The sequence below is a fragment of the Bacillus rossius genome, chromosome 11 (genome assembly GCF_032445375.1).
Source record: "Bacillus rossius redtenbacheri isolate Brsri chromosome 11, Brsri_v3, whole genome shotgun sequence".
Taxonomy (NCBI): Eukaryota; Metazoa; Arthropoda; class Insecta; order Phasmatodea; family Bacillidae; genus Bacillus; species Bacillus rossius.
The window spans coordinates 49,835,959-49,863,939 of record NC_086338.1 but is presented as its reverse complement, the minus strand read 5'-3'; the positions used below and the strand labels follow the sequence as shown (position 1 = coordinate 49,863,939).

At 40.3% G+C, this 27,981-nt stretch overlaps 1 protein-coding gene across 3 annotated transcripts in view; it reads right to left on the bottom strand.

Moving 5' to 3' along the window:
• The window catches only part of LOC134536939 (ecdysone receptor), a 556,968-nt gene that overhangs the window by 238,460 nt on the left and 290,527 nt on the right, over positions 1 to 27,981 (bottom strand). For all 3 annotated transcript variants that reach the window (XM_063377044.1, XM_063377045.1, XM_063377046.1), the window contains exon 5: positions 1,209 to 1,654. In XM_063377044.1, coding sequence (XP_063233114.1) covers positions 1,209 to 1,581 — 373 coding nt within the window. In that variant the 5' untranslated portion in view covers positions 1,582 to 1,654. The remainder of the gene's footprint in view (positions 1 to 1,208; positions 1,655 to 27,981) is intronic.

Here is a 27,981-nt window from a genome sequence, read left to right as displayed (position 1 = left end):
TGCACATTTTAGGGGCATGTGTCACACCTAGTGCTCCCAGTAGCATTGGCAGATACAAGAATTTGGTTTTATTCAGAAAATTGGGGGAGGGGGGGGGAAGGGGGGGAGGAGGATATAAAATAAAATGAATACGCGTGTGGAAAAAAACTTACATTATTATAAGCATTATATAACTGAATCATGGACCTCTGGGAGTAGTCGTAGGTGACGCAGGTTCTTGACGCAGTTGTAGTTGGTGTTGTACAAGCTCACCATGCAACATCCAAAATGGCACACCGCATTCACTAATATTGCTTGCAACTATTTTTCCCAAAACTTTGAGGGAAGGGAAGATGTTCTACCTCGTTTCAACCATTGCCCTAGGGGGTCTTAAGAGCTGATCCGCCACCGTCCGTCCGTCAGTCAAAAGAGCCCGAGCGATTCACAACGATCCGCACGGCCGTCAAATACTTTTATTTTCCATTTCGACGCCACCAACAGACTATAGGTCTGTAAATACCGGTAAATATTTACATCGGGTGGATATATATATATATATATATATATATATATATATATATATATATATATATATATAAAATAAAGACAAATAAAAAAGATAAACACTTAGTAAACCATTATATTCAAAAATTGTTTAAAATATCGGTTGTCTGTAAAGTCGGTTTACGGACGATAGTTTAACGTGACAACGTCATAACAAAACATTGGTGAAATTATTGCATACTTTATGAATAAAATTGAATCATTTTTATTTTAATAATAAAAGAATAAATACTTGAAATTATACTAGTAGTCAGATTTTTAAAATGCAAGGATAATTAACCTTTATTGCCGAAATTGTTGTAGTAATAAGCAATGAAAACCACATTAACTTTTCACTTCACTTTATAAACAGTCGAGTGGAAGGGAGACAGATGCGGCGCAAGCGTACAATGAGCGTACCGGGACACAGCGTAACGGGTCACTTTTTCGTGCGTGCAGCCGGCGTTAATCGATTTATTAGACGCTGTCACGTCAAAAATATGTTTAAAAGGTGGTCAATGACATTTAATGTAAGTAGCTGAACGTATCAATAAGATAGTTGAGGATGCTGACATTTTGGAGGTTATGTTACAGTCCGACCGTCGAAGGTTGAAGCTCGGGGAAGGTTTCGACGGACGGACGGACGGACGGAGGTCACGTGACGGGCGAGAGTGGCGGACACTCACCGTGCTTGCTGGCCGGGCTGTAGGGGTCGTAGCTGCCGGCCGACGACATGGGCGACGAGTAGCCGTTGCTGGACGAGATGACGGTGAAGGGCCCGTGCGGCGGCCCCGGGGACGGCGTGAGAGGCGGCGCGCCCGAGGAACCGCCCCCGCCGGGAGACGGCGACGACAGCCAGTCGTCGGGGCGCGGCCGCTTGTTGCTGGACGCGATCCCGCCGAACAGCGAGCCCATGCCGCCGCCGCCGCCGCCGCCGTTGCTGAGGCCTCCGGCGGAGGAGCTGTGCGCCGGCCCGCCGCACGGCGACTGCACCCGCGGCTCCGCCTTCACGCCGCCCCCGCCGCCGCCGCGGAACAGCACGTCGTGCTTCAGGTCCATGTCCGCTGCAAGGGGCGCTCTTCCCCGGTATTACCGCCCGCCCGCCTCCATGGCCCCGGCTGCGTCAGTCGCGCTGCAACACACGCAGTCACTCGCGCACGTCACTCTCAACGACGACATCCAGCACCACATCGACCGTGCACAGACAAACACAAGACCAGTGGCGTAGCTTTGAATATATATAAATATATACTGTACAGAAGTCGCGAGCGGATAGGATTTACTCTACGTTTTTCAGGAGCGTATGATGGGCAGCTTGGGAACTTCACCGCTGCAGGGCGCTGCCGTAACGCCCTGTATCGACTTGGGTTGTTATTTACACGTTAGAGCGCAGCACTGTCGCCCGCTGTTTTTCCCCGCACCCCCCACCCATCATTCACTGCAGCTCAAGGTCGTTCAACGGGAGTTCGTACGTCACAAAACTGCAGGGATGAGAGGTGGGGTGGAGGGGTGGGTGGAGGACAACGCGTGTTTGAGGGAGGGTGGGGAAAGGGGGTGTTTGAAGAGTTCGACACTTGTCCGCTAGGGACCACCACAAGTCGATGCCCTAGAGATGGTGGCGATTGCGGCGGTGAATTAACCAACTACCTCAAAACCGTATTAGAAGTTTTAACCTGGGCTGGCGACTTCTATACAGTATATATATTCAAAGGGCGTAGCAAGCGGGTGGCAGGGATCCCCCGCCAGGGGCGCCGGAGCAGGAGGGGGGCGCTGCCGCGACGGTTTCGCGTTACTGGAAACCCCCCGCCCCCAACTCTCTTTTAATCCAAGAGGGGGTTGCCATTTTCAGTTCTGGCCAGGGGCGCCAGTTACCTTAGCTACGCCACTGCACAACACCTGCCTTACTTGATGTCCCCATCAAACACAACACGCACACACACAAATACAACATCCAAGGAGATCAAACACGGCCTCTTTACCTTTCAGATTAAAATTATCAATTTTTTAAGATGCATTGAAGTTTTACATCTGTAATGCAAAAAAAATTTACCAACCTGTACTAGTATTTGTTTTACTTGTTCAAGAATAAATAAATGCAACTGTCACACCAGGCTTTCTGATATTATGGACCTTCAGAAGTGGTTGCCACGGTATGACTTAAGGAAAATTTGTACCGGGTTTTTCGCACCAACAACCCATGACACGAAAACCTATCGTCTACTCAAAACCTTTTATGACCATGATAACTGCCGCAATTTTGCGCAAATTACTTCCATATTTAATAACATAGAGATGGAAAATCTCGGACATTTAGTTAATGGGAAAAATCGGACGAATAAATGGGGAAGATTAAAAACAAAACTGAAAAATCACATAAACTTCCTAAATATTAATATCATTGCATTATTTTTGGTTAACATGCCTCCTAGCTGTAGTACAAAAACTTTTATTTGAAAGATTTATTGTTATCGCACAACAACTAGCTAAAATGGCCGGAAAAAATGCTTTAAAGGACGATCAAATTCTCAAAGAAAAGTATATAATCTTATCAAATATAATCTAAAAACTTTTGTTGAAAAGTTTTTTTTTAAGAAAATATTGTTACCTGAAGGGGTGAAATATAAAGGGCTTGAAGGACAAAAAAAAATTCTCAATTCCCTTAGTAGGCACAGTATCAAATACATTCATAATTATTGTAAAAATTCAAAATACTATCTTATCGTCGGAAAAAAATATTTTAATGCCTAGCTGCTGGTTGCAAAAAATCATTACTCCCTTAGTAAACATAATATAAATCCAGTATAAAATTTTTATAAATCTTTTTAGCAAAATTTTTGTCTGAAACTTTTTGAAATGAAACTTCTTTGGTCGCGATGACAGTAAAATATCACGGCCGAATTTTAATGCAACGCTTTTGACGCGAAAAGACAGAGAATAGGTACTTGGCCAAAGAGATATAACGAGAGCACTATAATATATATGTTTCTAGGCTCTTTTTTGTTCTTTTTGCGCGATGATTCTTCCCCTACCAAAAAAAAATACATAAAACTGAGAGAGATGGATGAACAAAAGAATATGACAGAGAGTGTGCGGAAAAAAAAATATATATGTCTCCTAGAAGTCAGCTGTGAGTATCTTGAATTTTATATTTGCTACCAGAGCGCTCCCGTTCCTCCTTGTTCAACCAGCAGCGTAGAGAGTGCTATTGAGACAGTCCCTGCATTTCCCGCGTAGATAGCGCTACCTGTTATGTATTTCATATTTCGTACAGAGATTTGGCGTGTTCCAAATGGCAGAATTGTTTGAAGAATAGTAACACACACACAGTTTTTTTTATAACATTCTATTCTTTCTCTCTTTCCCTCTCTCTCTAGTTTTACCCTTTACAATATACTTACGGGTCGAGGTTTTAATTGCAAAAGAGTCTCACTTCTATCACGTGAACTTAGTTACACGGGCTCTTTTTTTTATAAATGTTTCCTTTAGCGCATGGCTTAGCATGTGGGAGTAAATAGGTAAGTTATCTGCATGTGTGGCGGGCCATGTATCAAACTCTTAGCCATGCCACTGTTATCGCGAATATTCTAGAAATGCTACGAAAATACTGGATGGTTTGAACAGAAAACATTCTAAAACGCCTGACTGCATGGAATATATAAGAATAATTTTTAAATTACTTGAAATATTTTTTTTAACATATACGATACTTTGCATATATCGTTTCCAGAATGTTTCAGAAGTTTATAGAATGTTCCGCAATAGTCTATAATGTTACAAAATAAATATGAGCTTCAGAATCTCCCTGAGCCTGTAGGCTGAGCCAAATTTTTTGTTGTAATAATTATTGCAATTTTTGGCATGACATATTTACTACACGATTTTAATTCTGTGTGAAAATGTGACATTTTCGGTAATTGGTCCTTATCTCATATCTATGTACTTAGTTGTATTTTAACATAAAATATTAAAATAAAGAAAGGAATTGGATCTGTTTGTGATGCAAATATATATATTTGATTTTGAATATACTACGTATAAAACTTTGAGGAACATTGTTCCTGAGAGGAATTGTTCCGCTAATGTATCCAATAGAATTTTAACGTAAAATATTAAAATAAAGTAAGCAGTAGAATGAGTTTGTGATGCGAAACTGTATCGTAACCAAACTATTTTTTATCTAAATAACTCATTACTTCTTACAACTTTCATAGGAATAACCCAAGTCTTGGTGTAAAGGCAAAACAATAAAAATAGTAATGGCAATCTTCTATTGACAACCTTTGTTTGAACGCAAAATAAAACCCGTATGTTAAAATACGGGGTGGTTTCTATTAAGATTAATTTGAGTTAAATTCTTCGTTGACAATTTTACTGAAATTTCTAACAGTGCACAAAAAAAAAAGCGGATGTTCAAAAATGACTTAATCCGACCTTTGAAATTTCCATTTCCTAGACGATGAAACGAATTCCTTTCCTTCGCCCATGGGTTGGCCTTGGATGCCGGTCCAAAAAAAAAAAATCATTTCACCTCCTTGTGCGGAGAGAAAGAGAGAGACAGTAATTTACTTTCGTGACAAGGCAAGATTCGGTCATGCCGGGAACGAGGCATGAACTGTGCACACCAGCGGGTGGATGGTTTGCCTGCCTCGGCCTCTGACTCGGAGGCGAGATCACACATCCACCAAGAACTCAGTAGCTTCTGGTAATAACCATGTTAGTTTCTTGCAAATTTTTATAAACTACGCAAGGAACGAAACAACGCAACGCAAGAAAATCAAGGTTGTTTATAAATTACGCCAAATCGCATGACGTCACCAACCAACCCTAGAACTTCTGCACTGTAAAAGTTTTTCTTTTTACTTTTACAAGGAATATCCCTGGAAACTCAATTGCCAAACGACATCACTTGTAAAACAACGATACAGAGTTTTTTAAAATTGCAAATGGTACAAAGCTCTACCTTGCAATTTTACAATTGATACCGTTGGCAACTGATTTTCCAAGGACTATTCTAATAAAAGTAAAAAAAAAAAAACTTTTTTTTTTCTACAGCGTAATATTGTTAAACACTAGAAAACAATTTTTCTACCCCGTACAAGTTTTTAAATAATTTATAAATATCATGGGGGAAAAAAAAACAAGAGTAAATGTGATGTATACAGAACATCGTGGATATAATTATAAAACTTTTACGTTTTTCAGAAAGTCCAGTAGTATCATTTTTTCAGGATGATGGTTTTTTTCCCCCCAGCTTTCCTTGAAGTGCAGATTCTTTCAAGTCATTCCATGATTCGCCCAACTAGTAAATTGCATCTTTAAGATTAATTTTCTTTAGTATTTAGACAACGGCTGATCATTGTTTCAACAATCTTTGCTGGTAATAGCGTTTTAAGGGGGAAGCTGTGGTAATACAGAACATCTGTTAATCGATGCAGGATTATCGATACTCTGCTGTACTATGTTTTAACAAAGCAAAAATTTCAAATATTACATTTAAATAAATACTGTCTGAAAACCAATATGGGAATTTTACTATTCCTATATCAACATCGTGAGGGGTGGTATGTGTGTTAGTGAGGCGGGATGATAAGCGCGACACTCGCTGGTGCTTCTAGCGCGGTATAGCCTCTAAGCGCAAGGCTCTGAACTTGGCGCGCAATCTTCTCATCGTACATTGGAAAACAAACTATGAAATTTGAGCGGTGAACGTAACATTATATGGCTGAGAAATGTACCTAGACAAAGGTGTAATAATGCAAGTCCCTTTAAGTTATTTTCAAGAATCTGTACAGGTTTATTTATGTCTAAAAATAATAATGATGTGAAATCACGCCTTTCAGTCTAAAATTACAGTTTATAAACTTGATACGGGAACCAGGAGGATACTTGTCGGCCCTCAGCGAATTCTGAAATGATTTTTTGTAAACGGAACCCACTCGGATCTCTCGAGCAGTTTTCAAATAGTGTTGTTTCCTCTGAAGCCTTGGATACAGGGTGTGTGCCCGGGTAGGTGGAAAAGAGGGGGGGGGGGGGAGGGGGTTACCTTAAACGAAAAAACGAAAATCATAGACATGTTGGGTTGAAGATTAACATTAAACCAAGGGAAAGGGTCACTGAGAACTTTCAACCGAAAATCAGCGCGGACAGACTCCCCGCCAAAATCACACGACCAAAACGCGCAATAGCTTGGCATTTCCCCTGAAATAAATTACGGCGCTTCGGGGGCTCCACGACGCCCGTAAGTTTTTTTTTTTTTTTTATCTTATCCGCGAGGCTGGACGCGGGAGCCGGAGGGCAACTTTCAACTTCTTCGCAACCGCGCCACTTTCACCTCACAAGCGTCAGGTCCAGTCCGCCTCGCGAGCTCGCAGCCCGAGGCGACCCCCCTCCCCTCACCGGCGCTGATAGCGAGATGCACTTTCACTCGTGATAACAACCCCTGCTTCGATCCCACTGTCCACGTTCTTCTGTCCCCGTGACTCCCAAACAGGGTTGGCTGATTTATAAACCACTTTTTTTTTTTTACGTCAAAACGTCTAATAAATCGATGAACGTCGGCTGCACGCACGAAAAAGGTTGACACATTGTCCCGTTACGCTCATTGTACGCTTGCGCCGCATCTACCTCTCTTCCACTCGATCGGAACAACCATCGGTTTTGACTTTTTTCGAGGCACATTAAACTTGAAAACACTCCAATTCGTCTCCTACTTTTCCTATCATCGTCCTATCCTTAACAGAATAACACGGATTGGAAGAAGTTAAATAGCAAACATGTATAAAAGTTATAGTTAAAATAATCTCGTTGTTAAAGTAATAAACATATTTGAATCAATGAGAGAAAATAAAAGCAAATTTATCAATTAAATTGTAGATTTCATTTCACTCCTTCTTTGTATCCATACAAAATAGTGATAATTCAATAAAAATGATTCAATCTTACTCATAAAAGTATGCAATCATTTCATCAATGTTTTGTTATGACGTTGTCACGTTAAACTATCGTCCGTAAACCCACTTTACAGACAACCAATTTTTTTTTTTTAGTTTTTTTAAAACAAAACTTTAAAAAAATAATAGAATATCTTAATAAATTTTAATGAAAGGTGTAATTCCACTCTACCAACAAAAAAAATAGCTTACATTTGTTGTACATTTCTCAACCGGATATTTACTGAATTGTATTCGTAAGCCGTAAAAGGTAGCGCAGGTGATCATAATTATGAAACGCAATTGCGTAACAGTCATTAAGCATATTATGCTGAGAAAATGTGTTACACGAAACACAACACACAGCAGGAAAACCGGAGATGTGTTGCATCTAATCTCGGTAACAAGCAAATTAGTGTTTTCTCGTGTTGAAAATACACTTACAATACGCAACTAGCACACGAGATTTAACGTAGAAATCTTTTAAGATAATGCCGCGCGTGATGAATAAACACATATTGTTTTTTTTTAACTACATTTTTGGACGCGAATCACACGCAGGTAATTTTCGCACCCGTCGCTTGAATTCGTTGCCGGATCAGATACACGTCAACTATAGATTATTTCGATTTTCAGAGCGTAATTTTAAACTATTTAATGAACAGCTCCGATAAAATTAAAAGTACTTGAAAAAATTCAAAACCCCGGTTATGGAACTGATTTTCGACAAGCAATTTTTATTAAAATACTACGTAGTATCTTGTTAAAAAAAATTAACTAAACCGTTTATACGACAAAGTTTAACTTTGCCTCAGATGGCAGCACCATTGCGGTTAACGCGATTTTGAAGTGAAAACTTATTTAGCCGCGTTAAGCGAATTTTTTTTTGTAGGGGCAAAACTTACAGGGTTCGCGTCACCCACATGCTAGTGACAATAAAACACCAAAATCATTTTCTTACGTAAATTTGACGTAGAAATTATGTCATATTACACATTTGAAAAAAAACAAAGTTTTAAGTTTTTACTTCTGTCGACAGTCCCCATGACTGCCTTTTCGTACAAACCCCCCCTCCCCCCCCAAACCCGGTTCCTTGACTTTCTCCGCATTCACGAAATTGCTTACTCCTGCCGTATACTGAAAGAGCTAAAATGTTGCATATCAGTAGTATGTAATTGTATGTCCTAGCGCAGGCGCCAGGCGGTAGAGCGGGAGCCGTGGATCCAATATGGCGGATCCAATATGACCGCCGGGGTATAGGTGTCAAAGTCAAAGGTCACCCAAGATGGCCGCAGTGACGTCACAAATGGAATATGGCCGCCGTGACGTCAGAGCAATCGGCAGGCTCCACGGCTTCCGATCCACCGCCTGGCGCCTGCGCCAGGACATACTATTACATACTACTCACATCAAAAACACTACTAAACAAGAGTTCCTTCACACGGGCCATTGTCTCCTTCCCAACACGTCACATAAGGCAAATCTCCGCAGCGGGCAGAGAAAAACGTCGCCCGTCGCACCGTCTCAAGGTCAACCCCCCTCTCCCCCCTCCAACAGCGGTCGTGCGCGAGCGAGCGGCGGACGAGATCAAGGCTGGCCGATCGTCGGACAGTCGCCAGGATCAAGGCCAGCGGTGGATGACGAACGCCGCTGCGCGTCAACAATACTCGGACCGCTTTACACGATCCCCCTCTTCATCCTTCTCCTAACCCCTGCCCGACTTCCCTGAATCATTCACCTTGACTCTGAACAGCTCTTTTGTCCGCGAGTCGCTGTACTCTCTTGACTGGCACGCGGATAAACTGGCCTTTTTTTTTTAGAAAAATAAAACCAAAGCTACGTTAAAAAGAAAAAAAAAACAACCTAAGCTGCCTAGTGGACGAGAGGCTCTTAATGGGTTTACGATCTCGGATACCACGCAGGGAATTTTTTTTTTTTGGAGCGGAATCCTTATGACGCAAGAGGAGGACAACGAATCGTATCCCAACGACGGTATACCGAGTTCGTTTCCCCACATGACATCCTTAAATTTCCTGAATATCTTTGTCAGTAGAAGTGGAAGGACAGTTAAAACATCCACTTCAGACTATCTTCTTCCAAACTTTCTTAATAATCAGATTTTCTAATTAAATTTTACTATGGCCTGGGGCCATTCATAGTTCCTATCAATCTTAAAATGAGAAGCAACTTATAACGAACTATAAACTGAACAAAATTGTAACATTAAAACAGTTAACATGAACAAATGAAATTGCATAGAAAAACTATATGAATTAAAGTTAAAATAATAGTCTTTGCAGTCTGTTTGCACTACTGCAGCTATACAATTGTCCCATCGCTTTATAACTATATAAACGTTTTGAATTATTTCAGTCTTTAACAAAGGTTTAAATAATTATATACATATAAAAATTATTTGCTTATTATTTTTGTCTATTCTGAGTAGTCACTACCCGCTCGTTGGTCTCAATTTGAAATAATTGTCTAACATTGTTCTTACAGTTTTGGTAATTTTAATTAAAGTCTATAAATTTTTTTTTGTTTTCAGAATTAAGTGCTATATATAAAACTGTCATTTTTTTTCGGTAGGAACTTTATTTTTTTCCCCCGTAAAAAATAACCATACCTTATAAGTTAAAATCTAGAAACTAAAAGATTAAGTGGATCTAATGCCTAGTGGTACACCAACGGCTCGACAGAAGGTAACTGGTTCACTCTTGCTGCTGGTTCACACGGTGCGCGCGTGAAGTGGGGGAAGAATTAGAGCGGGAACTGGTTCGCGGCGGATGGACTCCAGAAACAGGGCCTTCAAGGACAACCTGAGGAATTCGCACCGACTACCAGCTTGAGAGAGAAGAAAAAGGGGGGGGGGGGGGGGAAGCGAACAAAGAGGCCTCGCAACCATCGGGGACTGGCCACAGTTGTTGTTTGTTTACGAGCTCGTCTAAGAGTTCGACACCATTACCAAAGTAATTATATAACTTATTATTAAAAAAAAAAAATGGTTGTCTGTAGAGTCGGTTTACGGACGATAGTTTAACGTGACAAATTCACAACAAAACATTGATGAAATGATTGCATACTTTTATGAATAAAATTGAATCATTTTTTTATTGAATTATCACTATTTTGTATGGATACAAAGAAGGAGTGAAATGAAATCTACAATTTAATTGATAAATTTACTTTTATTTGCACTCATTAATTCAAATATGTTTATTACTTTAACGAACGGATTATTATAACTATAACTTTTATACATGTTTGCTATTTAACTTCTTCCGATCTGTGTTATTCTGTTAAGGATAGGACGATGATAGGAAAAGTAGGAAACTGAGCGTAACGGGACAATGTGTGTAACGGGACAATGAGTCATCCTTTTTCGTGCGTGCAGCCGGCGTTCATCGATTTATTAGACGTTGTCACGTCAAAAAATATAAATTTTCGATGCTAATTGTCACACTTCAGGTCCTTCGGTGCTTGGCCATTCTGTAGCAGACACTACTGTGGCGATGCGGCCGGCATGACTGCACTCGCACACAACAACAAACATTATTTAGTTGGTTTTTGTGACATGCTAACCAACAGCTGAAAAAGCCTTTAACGGCAGACACAGTACAGAAAAAAAAACAGTAAACTGCCTAGATGATGACAATGTCTCGAACATGAATGAAGACAGACATACTGACTCGATTACATTCAGTCTGACAAAAAAAAAGTTGAAACTTACTAGCGGAATTTCCCCGGCAGCCAGACGTGAAATTATCCGCCCGTAGACTCTCATAAAATGTTTTTTTAAGAGCCGCTGGTTGTAGTTCCACGTCCTCTCACTAACGGCGCTACAGTCAGCGCTGGTGCTGTCATCTGTGTTTCGGCAAGTAACCTGATAGCTTAATTATGATACATACCATTTGTGACACGAAGGGCTTTAATGTTAATGCTAGTACAGTACAATCACGTGTGTGTATGTTACGACTAGGTTACCTGAAATTTTAATTTCTCCACCCTGTGAGTGTGTATGTTTTTTTAATTTTAATTTTAAAGTCATAACGTTTTGATAAAGGCTATTCCTAAAATTTTAAGCCAATAAATACCTCACTTGTATTGGTCGTCTTGGCACAAATATTTTTAACAGATATTCAAATAGTGTAATATCATGGGTGTATACTATAATCTTTTTTAAGCGGAAAAGAAATATTAATGTAAACTTAAATTTACACGAAAACAACTGTATTACTACAAAACAGTGTTCGTTTCTTACCCGGGCTTGTTATGTTGTCCCAGTACCTCCTAAAGTTAAAGTTATTTGTAAACCATTCCAGTGTTGACTGCGCACATAATAAGCATGATACAACATTAAGTACAAATTTTTGAGAATTCGATGGAATGAAACATCAATTAAGACATAAAATTATGCGCCAATTTCAGTACGAAATACTCAATGGTATCTCGAGAAAAAAAAACGTATTTCATACGTGTATATATATTCAAAAATAATCATAGCCAAGTGTCCTACAAAGTTACAATAACTATTTATTGGCAACTGGTTTCAAAAGGAATCTTTAAAATAAGCACAGAATATATACATATATTTTCCAGTGAAATAAGGCGTGCAAGTTTTGAAAGATATCAACGCATTAGTCCAGCTTTTTAACTTGAACTAATACGGTCCCATCCGGCAGAAAGCTTGAAACTTGGCATGCATGTAGCTTATATATATGTTCTTTAAAGTAGAAGTAGAAACACGTCGGGAACTGAATTCTTCCCCCCCCCTTTCCCACTCTATTGGGTCCCCAATATTGATTTTTTTTCAATTTTTAATGAAAATGGTTAAAGCTACAATACAATTTCCTGAAACAAATATGTTCTACATTAAATTATCTAAAGAAAAGTTCTTGGATGTATGTTGATAGAATTTATGGTTTTCAAAAGATGACTGCATTTGTTCCAATTTTTTTGCAACAATGCACACAATTTTCTTAATAAGACGAAAATATACATTCAGTTTTGGTTTCTTTGACTGTGCCAAGGAAGGCATAGCTGGTTCTGAAGGCGCGAACACGAGAGAAATTCGGACCATGGCGGAAGCGGGTGGACTTGTAAGAGACGCGGCATCTCCGACAAGACGCTGCGGGGGGCGCGGAGGGTTGATCGGGGGGGGGGGGGGGACCGATGCCCTCCAGGCAGAGGAGGGTGCAGCTAGGGGAAGACGGGGGTGCCGTCTGTCGGGATACACGAGGGAGGGGAGAGATGCGATAGCAACGCCCCCCCCCCACCCCCCTCACACAAGGCAGAGGGGCGGAGGTACAGTCGGCGCCACCTTCAACACCCTCTCGCACTGCAGCGGAAAGCCTCTGACCCGGCACTCTACGGTACGGCACAATTCTGTAATCCGGCTGTCAAACCTTGACGGCCCAGGTCGCATTACTGCGCTGACGGTATTCGTGGTTCTCTCAAAGTTTATCGTTACCGTGCAGCGTTTTCAGCTTTCTGGCGGGTTACATTTCCGAATTGATTATTTGAATATATTTATTATTAAAACTTGTTTTAAAGATACATTTCTGGCACTTGCATTTTTTTTCCTCACCTATATAATTACTTACAGAGGATTAAAATATTCATCCTAATATAATTACCTCGATTGTCGCCTATATTGTAATCGCTTTTGGCGGAGATCGACTCTGAAGCTATTTACGTAACCGCTGGGTTGGTTTTTTTTCCATAGCTCCTTTGCACTTGTTGTAAGGTCACAAATTAACATACACGCCAGACGTTTAATAAACATTATTTTCGAGCTGTATAAGCGATCATAGTTATAAAATTTGCGTGCCTTATTATTACCATTAGATTGTATTTAGTCAAATAACCTTTTGGGGAAATTAAGAGACGCAAAATAGAACGCAAGAAATTCATCGCGATAAATTCACATAAAGAGCCCTCAAATAACAGCAATGAAAGGATAACGAAATAACCAACATTGTGGTTGACACCAGCTCTACACTTACATCCAAGACAAATAGTTGTTCCTTAGCTTTAAGTGTCAAAATATTACAATTTTAAGTAATTTTCTACTAACCACCAACGTATAGCATACAGGTGCATTATTATTTAATGTTTGCATTTATTTGGATATTGGAGAGGTTACTCTGCATCTCGGTAAAAGCAGTAAAACAAAAGGAAGATTGCCGTACAAAGATACCTGCTTTGCCAGCTATTCGAATCGCATAAATTAGTATACCAAAATCCCGAATATATTTAGTGTACTCACTCACTGGCGGTGTCGAATTCGGCTCTGCAAATTTGTGAATTGGAACACGGCATAAATGACCGAATATTTGCACTACCACAACTTGCTACAGAATAATTTCGCTAATTTCTCATGTGCTTGCCATTTCCTCATTGAATATATATACACGTATGAAATACTTTTTTTTTTCTCGAGATACCACTGAGTATTTCGTACTGAAATTGGCGCATAATTTTATGTCTTAATTGATGTTTAATTCCATCGAATTCTCAAAAATTTGTACTTAATGTTGTTGTATCATGCTTATTATGTGCGCGAAATTTCAGGCGGTGCGACAGCAATGAATTACCGCACAACAAACGTGCAAATAAAAACAAAAGTTAGTGAAATAAAATTTTCCTCTTTTCTCCACTTTTTTTTTATGGGATGATAAACGGATCACATCAATTCGTGACGTACGTGCCTGGGACAAATCATTGGGACAAATCATGAATCTAATTTTCGCAAAACCACCCAGACACAAAAAATAATAATTAAAATAGAACAGTGCTGACATCGACACAGTTCTGGAGTGCGGATATGCACTTTCAACGCAGTTGTTAGCAGTGAATGTGAAAACCCCCATGCAATATAGCTAATGAGCGCGCATTACGGTTATTTTTTTTTTTTACGCTGCTGGATAGTTGTTTGTCGGCACAAAAGAACAGGAAACATTATTACGTATATTTTTATGTTCAATACTTGAAACCCTCAGGCACGAAACCAGAATTTTCATCACAGCATCACTGCAGCGTATTTCAGGCTTACCTGAAAACCTTTTTTTTAATCAACTTTTGCTGTATGTAATAAAAATTTTCACAGCCTGTTAAATCAGCAGAATGTCAAGATCTGTAACAGTAATGGACTCGGGTCGGATTTTTTTTTTTGAGAAAGGTATTGGCGGATGACTGGGGAGGTGTGTGCAGAACCGGGAAAAATTCGCGGTTTAATTTCGCGATAAGCTAAAATTAAAATACATGTACCTCTAAGCTGCGTTTGCTATTGGTTTACTATTCATCTAAGCGACTCTGGGCCAATGAGAAATCCTCAACCAAAGAAGTATTGAATGATAGGAAAAAAATCAGTTGAGAGGACTCACAAGTCAGCAGCTAATGAACTGGCGTTATTTGCCCGAGTAAGCAGAGGCCTATGTAGTCTCTCTTGAAGGTCATCGACACCGCTAATCTTCCCAGTACCTCCAACACTGAGAAAGGTTTGTTTGCCTCAAAAAATATTTGTTTGTATATGGTGAAATAGGCTGATTATATTTTGTTGATTCAAACGAATATTTTTAAGCGGGAAAGCTTTTGTTGACCTATAGAAATTATTTCGACAGTTCAACTGTATATTTTGTTAGATGTTACAAATCAATTTCGTTACTCACCAAACTTGGCTAGGCCGACAAAATACTTTTGTCACAGCATTTAATTATTTGTTTCGTCATATTTAAACAAATATGAGTTAATAAAAAATAAAACCTTTTCTCTGTGCCGATAAATTTGGAAAACTGAAATTTCGAAAAAATTATGGTAATTTGCCGTAACAATTGTACCGATGTTTGCGAAACGTCCAATAAGAATGCATCGGAACCAGATACTAGCCTCGAGCAGGACACAGTTTTATTAAAACGGTTGCCGATTTGTTCCCCCCTACTGGGATTCGGTTCGGACACGTTCTGGAATACGGCCCAGTGAGTCAGGTTACGATTGTGTCCCAACAAGGCAGTACTGGAATACCGAATACCGCCCCCTACAGATTTGCGCTCCTGGATGTTCCCTGCGCCTGGAACTACGAAGAAATAAAATCTCTACGTGTATTCGAGAAGCACTCTTCGAGGTCAAAGTCCGCGCATTTAACGAGTAATTACTAGAGACCGGAAAAATTCGCGGATTCATTTCACGACAGCCTGAAATTCAAATAGTTATACCTCAGTGCTGCCTCTGCTATTGGCTCACAACTCACCTGGACGACTCTGGGCCAGTGAGAAACACTCAACCGAAGCTGTATCGAATCACAGGCCGCTACGTTGGGACACCTTCACAAGACATCAGCCAATGAGAGGGTGAGATTTGACCGATTGTACGTAGAACTATAAAGTTCATCCTAAAGGTCATTGAACCCGCAAATTTTTCAGGTCCCTAGTAATTACCGGCAGCGATGTCGTCTGGAGTTGGAAGCTCGGAGTCCATTGTTTGCGGAACGGCACTGTACCAGGCCGATTGATCATGATGAGAGGGGGGGGGGGGAAGGAGGGAGCTCCCCGCCGAAGGGCAGACCAGACAAGCCACCCTCCTATACTTTCCCTATCCCACCCTCGCTTGAACTGATCTACCCCACGGCGCTACGCCTGCCGTCGTAGTCATCTTCCCCAGTCGCGCGCAGGAGCAGTGAAAAAAACAGGATGGGGGGGGGGGGGGGGCCGAATTCCCCCAAGGTTCAGGCAGCAGCCCCCTCTCCCCAATCCCCTTTACCCCCAACAGTTTGAGTTTTATTTTTTTAAATTCTTTGGTTCACGTTGACAGGACGAATATTACAGTTCTACTGTTAATAGAATTCACAATAGAATTACACGTAACGCAATCAATTACAGTATACCATATACTAGACGTGTGACCGCTGGGATAGTATTTTATCCTGATTTTATTTTTAATTAATTACCGAAAAAGCTGATTTATAAGCAGAAGCCTATACGCCAATTTTCAATATTTCTAACTTCAAAAATGACAAACTTTGATACAAACTTCATCCCCTTACGGGATGAATTTTCAAAAATTCCTTTCTTAGTGCTCACCTACGTTGCGTAAGGAACTCGTACGCAAAAAATTATTTAATGCTCACCGGTTAAAGCTGTGCGTTGTCCGTTAGTCAGTCAGTGTTAAAATTTTTTAATTAAGTAGGAATATTTAATCGTGGTGTTTGAATCGTTTTGTACATTAAAATAGCTTATAACCCGCGGCTTCGCTCGTGGCAAATTCAGGATATTTCTGATATTACACCACTGTCAGACATTTTTGTGAATAATTGCAATAATTCTAACTAAAAAAAATATTTTTGCAAAACTCCGTTCCCCCGGAGAAACCCCCTGAATGGCCACCGCATGGGGAGCCCAATAAAAGAAACGGGCTCCCCATTTGGAAGCCACCTGGAAGGTTTTTTTCTGTTCCACCCACCGTTTCTTTGGTAGCCTGACTTGTTACAAGGGATTGTATTCCTACCAGAGAAAATGCCGCCATTTCGTCTGGGCAATCCGCCTTGGAGGAGCCGGGGCGCGAACCCGGGTCCTACAAGTCACAAGGCAGGCGCTCTACCCCAGAACCAGAGTGGTAGAGCGGATACTTGCAGTCTTCTTAACACTGACATGATGTTATTCCACGAGTTTACTGTAGTTTCGTGTGTCATTAACACGTGCAGTACGTGCAGTAACATCTAACCTCGGTAACGAAGAAATTTATGTATTCTTATGTTCTTCATTCAGCATGAATTATGAAATTTCATAACAGTGAAATATATATTTTTTATAACTGTTCTGGCATCTTTTTAGTTGATTTTCTGCAAACAAACTTACAGTCCCGCTATACAATAATTATATAGAACTATAGACTAGTAAAACAATTGGTTGTCTGTAAAGTCGGTTTACGGACGATAGTTTAACGTGACAACGTCATAACAAAACATTGATGAAATTATTGCATACTTTTATTAATAAAATTGAATCACTTTTATTTTAATAATAAAAGAATAAATACTTGAAATTATACTAGTAATCAGATTTTTAAAATGCAAGAATAATTAACCTTTATTGCTGAAATTGTTGTTGTAATAAGCAATGAAAACCACATTAACTTTTCACTTCACTTTATAAACAGTCGACGAAACAGTTCACGTGTAGATGTAAGTTGTGTGCTGCCGCTGTCTTTCTTCTCCTCGGACGCATAGGCCAATCGAGTGGAAGAGAGATAGATGCGGCGCAAGCGTACAATGAGCGTAACGGGACACGGCGTAACGGGACAATGTGCGTAACGGGATAATTTTTCGTGCGTACAACCGGCGTTCATCGATTTATTAGACGTTGTCACGTCAAAAAACACATTGAATATAAGATATAATTAAGATTTCATTCATAACAAATCTATATAAGGTTGAAATTTGTAATGTTGTAGAAAGTACCTCGAGTGTCCCACCTGAGGCAGGGTCGGCATGGATGGAACGGGGCTGACACTCACAGGAGCCGGCTGCCCTATCCGAGGGAGAATGAATGAGGGATGATAGGATGGGGTACGAATTGGTGCAGGAAAATAATAAACAAAAAGGATTAATTTTAATGGGGAAAAAAAAGGCGCGAGGTGCTCGATATAAGTTTGTTTTAAATTTTCTACCGCTGATGGCTATTATTTGGAACAGAGTCATTATGAAAATTAAAGAAGATAGCACACATGCTTTTATTTCATTAAAATTAATTATTTTGTTTAATACTTGATTCTTATTTTAAGCTTATTAAAAAAATACTTCATACATAGTCGTAGTTCATTCTATCGGTGTTGAAAAAAAATACTTAAAATTAAAGATTTTTTTTTTTAACTATTTTGTTCATGAAACAATGAAAACGTGTTGTTTAGTTTCTTATATATATATATATATAATTTTTAGCTTATAAGTATTGAATTTTTTTTATAAATTCCTCGAATAGCATTACAAAATAAATTTCAATTTCCCGAAAATGTGGGGGTAATTGACCCCCTCCCCCTCCTCGCGAGAAAGATCCGATGGTGCCCGTAGACCTCTGGAGCAAGTCAAAATCTACGTACTTCAATTTTCAGGACTTAAAAAAAAAATTACTCTTCCCATGTGGATGGGTGTGTGATAGGTCCCTAAATGGATCGGAAGCACTTACAAATCGAAAGAGGGATGATTTTTGACATTTTCGAAATTTTGTGACAATTTCATCCCCTCCCCATATTAGCATAGATAATAAAGGAGGTGGCCTGACAAAATAATTTGCCGGCTAGGCTCATCAACAGTCTGGATACGAAGGACGTTCCAGCTGACTTCAACACTTCCTAACTCACGCTTGATTCACAGAGAAAAATGTTTAGGCTTTGGTATCAATCTTCGTTAGCCCAAAACCCATCCAGACTGTCTAAAATCATTAGTATTTTTGCCAAGTAATAAGAGTGTAGTATCCTAAATTATTTTGTTTTTAATAATTAGTGTTTTCCACATGATTTTAGATAAATTCATAATATACCATAGTTCATTGTTTATAAAAGGCTTTTTTCTTCTAAACAAGTCCTTACCTAATTTTTTTTTATTAAAAGCAAATCTTATCATTGAACGAAACTCCCTATTGTCTACTATACAGCAATTTAAAATTAAAAAAAAAAAAAAAACACGTGAGCGAATCTTTCAGTACTCGCCAGAAATGTGTAACATTTAACCTGGGCCACGATATAATTAGTGTGTTGCAAATACACTTATAATGCGAAACACGGGACACTCGATAAAGAGCTCAAAATTCTTTTAAATAACGCCGAGCGTGGTAAATAAAAACGCAAATTCTGTTTTCAAAAATCATTTGTTGACGCGAATCACACGTAGTTTCCGCACCCGCCGTTCGAACTCTTTGCCGCTGGAGCAGCTACGTCGACTATCGAATCATTTGATTTGCAGGGAATGTGTCGTTTTGTCTAAAGGCAAAACGTCGTTAGGCAAAACGCCGTTAAGCTAATCGCCGTTAGACAATTCGCCGTTAGGCAAAACGCTTTTTCCTCTTTTAGGCAAAACGCCATTAGGCAATTCGGCGTTAGGCAAAACGCAGATAGGCAAAACGCTGTTAGGTTAGGTTAGGCAAAACGCCGTTAGGCAAATCGCCGTCAGGCAGAACTCCGTTAGGGAAAACGCCGTTAGGCAAATCGCTTTTAGGCAAATCGCCGTTAGGCAATTCAACGTTAGGCAAAACGCTTTAAGGCGAAATGACTAGGCAAATCGCCGCAACGAATTCATGTTTAGGCAAACCGCCTTCAGGCAAATCGTCTGTTACTCGATTTGCAGAGCGAAATTTTAAACTATATATTAAAACGGCTCCGATAAACGCGAAATAGACTTGAAAAAAATACTAAAAAAATTTGTCCAACTTGCTTGAATTTATTTAACAGTTAATACTATAACGTTTCACTTTTTCTTTGTGAAATTTGGTGCGCGCTATCCGCCACAAATGGCAGCACCGTGGATGTTACACATTTCCGTTCTTTGACTTCCGTATAGCATTCTCGAAATTATTCCCACAAAATGCCGCATAGCGAGGGCCCTGACAGTATTTTAAAATGTAAAAAGAGCGCATGGAATACGTTAAAGTCGGACTATCACTATCGCCACACTCGCAAAGGAAGTTTGATTTATGGGTGAAACCTACACTAGATGACGCATTGTACTGACCTCAAAGTGTTAGCTGTTAGCAGTCAAGGTACGCGCGCCTTATCGGCGCACCTCCTGCTGTGCGACATTCGAATATCGAATCGACTGTTACGCGCGCTGCATTCAAACGAGGTACAATGCAAAAAAAAAAAAAATGGTTGTCTGTAGATTCGGTTTACGGACGATAGTTTAACGTAACAACGTCATAACAAAACATTGATGAAATGATTGCATACTTTTATGAATAAAATTGAATCATTTTTATTGAATTATCACTATTTTGTATGGATACAAAGAAGGAGTGAAATGAAATCTACAATTTAATTGATAAATTTACTTTTATTTGCACTCATTAATTCAAATATGTTTATTACTTTAACGAAGAGATTATTTTAACTATAACTTTTATACATGTTTGCTATTTAACTTCTTCCAATCTGTGTTATTCTGTTAAGGATAGGACGATGATAGGAAAAGTAGGAAACGAATGGGAGTGTTTCAAGTTTAATGTGCCTCGAAAAAGTCAAATCGATGGTTGTTCCAATCGAGTGGAAGAGAGATAGATGCGGCGCAAGCGTACAATGAGCGTAACGGGACACAGCGTAACGGGACAATGTGCGTAACGGGACACTTTTTCGTGCGTGCAGCCGGCGTTTATCGATTTATTAGACGTTGTCACGTCAAAAACGTTTTTGTTTTACGCTAGAAATAAAGGCTGTCCATAAAAAAAGGTCCCAGTTTCAATGGTATATTATAACAGTTTAATTTAGACTATTTACAACAAATCATAAATAAAATTAAATAAAAACATAACCTAGTTTTTCTTGCAAATGTCCAATTTATGTGCACGACACACATTCAACCTAAAGTTCAATTTCTCCCCACACTTTGGCTTACAAGTCCGGGGTAATGGAAGCAATAGCCTCTTCAATTCTGTGGTTCATCTCTGGCAAATCATTAGGTAGCGACGGAACGTAAACACGATCTTTTATAAAGCCTCAAAGGAAAAAAAAAATAGAATGGCGTTATTATATCAGGCAAACTTGGAGGCCAGCGAAAAATATCTCTGTCGTCTCGAACTACATACCTATACCATCGGCAGATGTTTTTCCATATGGGGGATCACAATTAATCTTTAAACGAAACGGACGTTGAACTGAAATTGCAGATTCACTCGTAGCAAACTGCAGAGCGCAAAACGCTTTACGCTCAGCAGTCGCCATTTTACATAGGTGTCGCTGCAAGCGAGAAAACTAACAAAGCAGTACTCGTGCATGAGCTTATCTAAAACCGTCTTGAGTTACTTTTTTTAATTTTTGTCTATGAACGGGAGTCAATGAAGTCGTATTTTTCCATACGCATTAGTGTGCCAAATTAATCTTTTAGATTGTGGGGAAAAAATGCAAATAATTCAATTCTGATAATAGCGGACGGTGTGTTGCTGTGAGACACGAGATGTAAAACACTGCTCTCACTTCTGAATGACGTAACGGATATTCGCATATTTCTTGACATTCGCACAATTCATGCGAATGTGAATATCATAAATAAATCATATTATTTGAATGTGAAAATAATACCGAATAAGACAAAAAAAAATACGAATTCCTTAGCATTTTTATCAGAATTTTTTTCATAATCTCCTTTTCCATCGTTTTTTTCTTCTCGGCACATTCCTGAAGCGACACGTGACAAAATGCGCGGCGGCTTCGCCGGTAGTACAGGCGGATGACGCTAGGTCGAGCGTCAGTCGCGCCAACCAAGAGATTTGAAAAAAAACTGAGTATTCAAAAATCCCATTTGCGAAAGCCTAAAAAATTGACATTTAGACACATAACCATCACCCTTTCCCCTCCCCAACTTAGAAAAGAAAACAACAACATAATCATCGACACACACACGTACGGACGCAAAAGCACATCAGCACACACGGCAAGTGCTGTCCGCTGCGCCCCCGGATGACCTTGGGATGTTTCCCGTCTGGCACACGGCTTGAGAACTTTCCCCAAAAAAGAAAACGCAAAGGAAATGTAAAAATGCAGGGGAAGGTTGAGTGGAGGGAAGGAAGAAGGATAAAAAAGGAGGGGAAGGACAAACAAAAAGACGAGGGAGAAAACGATCTCACCTCGCTGCAAGCGGGCAGTCGCGCGGACTGGTCAGTTGTTGAGGCGGGGCATCGCGGATGATACGTGGGGGGGGGGGGTTAGGGGAGGGTTGGGGGTGCAGCAGTCCTGGGGAAAAGGGGGGAGGGGAGCTGCAGGAGGGGCAGCCGTTGATCAGGGTGGGAGGGGGGAAATAAAAATAAAAGAAGTGTCGCAACTGAACTTGAAGTACGGGGTTGGCTTGGTGCTCTTGTTGCGTCCCCGGAATGCGCGGGACCAGCTCTGGTCAAGGTTGCGCGTCACGCGCACGCGCAAGACGGGCACAAGTCCACCCAGGGCCGGATTCAGGGGAGGGCAACCGGGGCGAAAGCCCCGGGGCCTCCACAAACGGAGGGCCTCCACAATAGAGATTTATTTTCATATTTAATTTCATATAATTCTTGTCTCCGATTATATTTATGTATGTTTTTTTTTAAATACCAAGAGAATCTACTCGATTTCACAATAAATTATTTATTGGAAAACTCGACTGAAAAAAAATTGTTCGTTTTATTTGGAAAATAATTTGGGGCCAGGGGGCCTCCGCTCCTCTGTTGCCCCGAGGCCTCCAGACCTCTAAATCCGGCCCTGATGTCCACCCGACTTCTACCCCCACTCCCTTTTATTTTCAACCCGGTTCATCTAAACCCTCCTTCCGTCAACCCGGCGTTGAGGTTGAAATACAGGCACGCCTACCCGGGCACACACAAGGTGCGCAGCGCTTGTGGAATATCTCCCCCCCCCCCCCACTGCCCCCGCGATTTGTAAACAGCTCAAGAAATCCGAGTGTCGTCGGTTTATGAAAAAAAAAAAAACCATTAAGAATACGGCTGAGGTTGGACGAATAGTTCTGTTTCCGTATTTCGTTTTTTTTTTAAATTTTATTTTCTTTAAGGAGAGTAAAATAAATAATGGCTAAAACGCGTGATTTCATGTAAAATCCGATACAGATTCACTAAAGCGCTGAATAGAATTACATTAACACCGTCATCTTCATTTCCACGTCATATAAAAGTTATGGTCGCCGCTCAAATAACATGCCGATAAGACTGCGAACCAGTCCACGCCCTTGCGCTTAGAGGCGATACCGCGCTTGAAACACCAGCGAGCGTCGCGCTTATCATCCCGCCTCACTGACACACATTCACCACTGACTGGACGAGTACTTTACCAGACACCACTCGTTTATCTTGAGAGATTTTCAAAATCGCCTGTTCGTTTCTGAAGCTCTGCATGCCGCTACAGGAAAAATTCGTCGATTCATTTCGCAATAGGCTAGAATCCAAACTCGTTCACCATCGTGCTGCTTTTATGATTGGACCACAGTTCAAATGGAGGACTCCTGAGCCAATGCAGAACCCTCAACAAAAGAAGTACCGTATCACAAGCATGCCAGTTAGCAGTTGTCACGAGTCAGTAGCCAATGAGCAGGTGTAATTTGCACGAGTACATAGAGGGTTGTGGAGTTTATCCTAGAGGTCTTTGAAACCACGAATTCTTCCAGTCGCTACGTACTACTGGCTCGCTGTACGAAAGGTTTTGATGGAGATTAAAAACTGACGAAAACTAGCTTCTACTGCGCAGAGAGGGGAGTGACGGAAATTCTCTGTCGGGAACCTAAGCTGCGCAGTAGAAGCTAGTTTTTGTCAGTTTTTAATCTCCATCAAAACCTTTCCTACAGCGAGCTAGTAGTATGCGCGTAGATAACCGCGTGAAGCAAGAAATACCCCCCCCCCCCTAACCATCCCTACCCAAACGAGCGAGTACGTGTCTGCGCGAGCAAGCGGCTGGAAGTTATGGAGAGGCGGACGGACGAAGGGCAAAGTCCGGACCGTGTCCAGGCTGAATCACGGACGTGTCCAGGCTGAATCACGGACGTGTCCAGGCTGAATCACGGATTCGGTTCGCCGACGATCATGGGCGTGGCGACGTTTGAGGGAGATGAATCAGCGAGCGAAGCCTTCCTTGGCCTTCCGCTCCGACCTTGCCTCTAGACCTTCGCGTTCAACGTTAAAAAATAAATAAAAAAGAAATCCTTTAAATAAATGTAATTGCAGGTGAAAAAAAAATATATATATTCTTTAGACACTTCCGCAAGTCTTCGGGTAAATAGTCAGTATAATTTTATTCTGTCGGCAATTCAAGGAAAAAAGTCATTTTCATAAGAATTAATAATTTTTAAAAACAAATCAATAATGGAAAAAAAAATGAAAGTGGTTTAAATATGAACGCGAATCATAGAATTTGCAAATTCGTCACTGTAATAATTTTTTATTTAATTTATAATGCTAGGAATGTTGGTGATTTTCATCACCAAGAGAGCCAACCACGTCCCGTTATTTATTGTTTTATTGTGATACTTTTCTGACTGAAATGTAATTTACCGTATTTAGACATTAAGAATTCTCACCCTGGACTCGAACCCCTGTATTCTTATGGCACGGAAGAATCGAACGTGCATTCAAATACGACACTGAGGTTGGAAACTTACGTTTCTCACAATAGTTAAAACATTAACTAGTTGCTACTTGAATCATTTATAAGTCCGACGTAATTAGCTAGGACTGTCAATGTCAAGCGTGTACGTCTATTGAGACTGTTTTTTTTATTTCACCCCCCTCCCCCCCTCCTCCCTCACGTTTTGATGAAAGTAGTGTGAACATCTCAATTGCAAAAGGTATGTGAATTATCAGAGTTCGTTGACTAAAAACGTTCCGTCTATCTTCGGGAATGTTCGACATTACCTTCCGAACAAGAAGAAAGAGTAGATTCGTGTTCTATACACTACAGGGATCATACACTTTTATTTTTTTCACGACATTAACGGCCATGTTTCTGTTAATTAAGAGGGTAGTATCCTAAACAATTTTGCTTCCATAATTACATGTTTATGCCCATTATTTTAATAAATAAATTCATGATATTATTATCCTCGATTGTTTTTAAAATGTTTATAAATAAAAAAAGTACTTATTTAACAGTTTCTAGAAACTTAAAGGCCAACTGTCATGTCGAACCTAGCTAGAGCAAAGACGAAAATCGTTTCATATATACTGTTTTAATTTAATTACATGTGTACATCATTTGACATGTATTACTTATAATTCATAATTCAATACAATTTTTTAATATCTAAAACCCTTTAAAAAACGTAGTTTTGTAAGATTGTGATGAAATCAAATTTTTTATTGTTTCATGGATGATTCATAAAAAAATTGTTATTAATATTAATGTTATAAACATTATTATACAACGTTTTATTGTCAAATAACAATATTAATAATATTAATTTATTTAAAATAATCAGCAAAAGCACCTAAATCATGGAAGCAAAATAATTTAGTGTAACGGCACATTACCGTGAAATTTTTTTCTGTAACTTTAAGAAACTTTTTTAACGCACAGTGATCTACCCGTAGAGCCACACAAGTAGACGGCTTGTTTCCATTAGCTAATATTAGCGCGAGGTGCCTTGCGCGGGGCTTTAAACTGGTTTCAACGCACTATAACGGACGTTTCTAAACCATCGATATAATCGTTACGGAAAAAAAAATACTAGATGTAACAGCATAATCACAAAAAAAAAATTAAAAGGCCTTTCTCATTTTTCAATTACATTTTTAAGTTGCGATTATTTCTTGTAAATGACCATTAAAGTGCACAGATAGTTCCAGGATAGTTCCTCTGTCATAAAAGTTTCATTCGGCACACCAACAAGCTTGGTACTTCCACCGATGATCACGAAAGTGACTACGTACGAGCTAATGGCGCCAGACGCAGGTCCGCCACCTGGACAGAAATCAACGGAATTCGGCAACAGATCGGCAAAAAATAAGGGACCCGGCGCGTGTTCCATATTGCACTAGAAATACAGTTAGGGAACAGGTGGTCGCATATTCGACACCTAAAAAAAAAAACACCTTAATTTTTTGGATCTTGTAATACCTGCCAAAAAAAAAAGTTAAAAAGAAAATCGTAACGGCACGAAGGAAAAAAAAATACCTTGAAAACAACACGGCGTGTTCTTTTTGGTTTCCACCTTTTCACTCCTGACACGTTCTGCAGAAGGCGCACACGAGGATATCGTTTGTCTGCGTCGCGTTTCTCTACGAAGCACGAGCTGGGAATGAAAATTGAATTTGTAAATCACGAGGGGCTCGCCAACGAGTAAAAAAAAAAAAAAACCGCAAAATCTGTCCGGCGGGGTCGTAAATCGGCGGGGTTCCCCATCAATCTCTCGTTCCGTCTGTCGGCGAGCGGAACGGATTGCTTTTCCTCCAGCCCGATCGCTCGCTTCGCTGAACCGCTTGTTTCCCAAGCGTCCGGCCAGCACTACCGTCGGCACAGTGGTCAAGCATATCTCACGAAACGTCGTTTCCGAGACCAGTTGAAAGTTAAAACACCGCAGCATCATCTGTGTTTTTCTTGATTGGGTGTGTGTGTTTTTTTTTTCGATTAATGTAGATCGATTTATAACCAATTCAGTGCGGAAGCAAACGCATTCTGAGTGGCTCGGTCAAATATGGCAACGACTTCTCTCGCAGACGGCAGCCAATCACAAGTAAGAGACCGCTGGTGCGGATACACCTTTTTGCAGTCTATTAAGCGTTCTGATTTTTTTTTTTTCGCGAAAATTGCCTGCCCCTAACCATCGGCTCAGTGGTCAAGCACAGTCACAGACAAGAGACCCGGAAGTTCCACGGATTATTTCGGTCGTCAGTTAGAATGCAAACGTGTAAACCTGTTAGGATCACCCTTGTCTACGACTGTAGACCAGTCAGTTACCAGCTGGCAGTAGCGAGACCAAATCACGTTTATCCATTCACAAGAAAGGGAGGTTATACACAAAAAAATAATCCAATATGGAAGTATATGATTAGAGACCGGGAAAATTCGCGGATTCATCCGCGATAGCCTAAGACCCCAAACTCGTTCACATTCATGCTGCTTCAGTGATTGGACCACAGTTTTACCTGAAGGACTCTGAGCCAATGAAAAAGACACCCAGCAAAAGAAGTCTCCAATCATAAGCATCCCAGTTAACAGGTGTAACGAGTTAGTAGCCAATGAGCAGCTGCATTTTGCCCTGAGTACATACAGCATCGTGGAGTCTATCCTACAGGTCATTGAAACCGCGAATTCTTCCAGTCCCTACAAACAAGGGTATAAGTAAACACAGGACAGGAATTCTCGCCTGTCACCAAATGAATCCCCGGAATTTCAGGATCTCTAGTCGTAGAACCGGCAAATTTCATGTATTTATTTCGGTTTCGGGGTGGAAATGCAAATATCTATGTGTTTTCTCGGCACACAGTTATTTTTTTCTCTCTCTCCTCGATTGACATATTTTTTAAGAACCGAAAATAATTGATAAATGATTTCGCAACAGACTGTGCTCCAACAAATGTTATGCCTGAGTGGTAAATCTGCAATCTACCGAAGTTTGTGCGGCGCATGAGCACTAGGAAAGACATTCACATGCACATAACTATCCGGAGAACCCGCGTTTCGCCACGGCAGTCAGCGGGCAGAACACACTCGCATTGCTAGAGACCTGCAAAATTCACGGTTTCGATGGCCTTCAGGATAGACTGCACATACCCCTGTACACTCGGGCAAATAACGCAAGTTAATTGGCTGCCGACTTGTAAGTCGTCTCAGCTGGTTTGTCTGTGATTCGATCCTTCTTTGG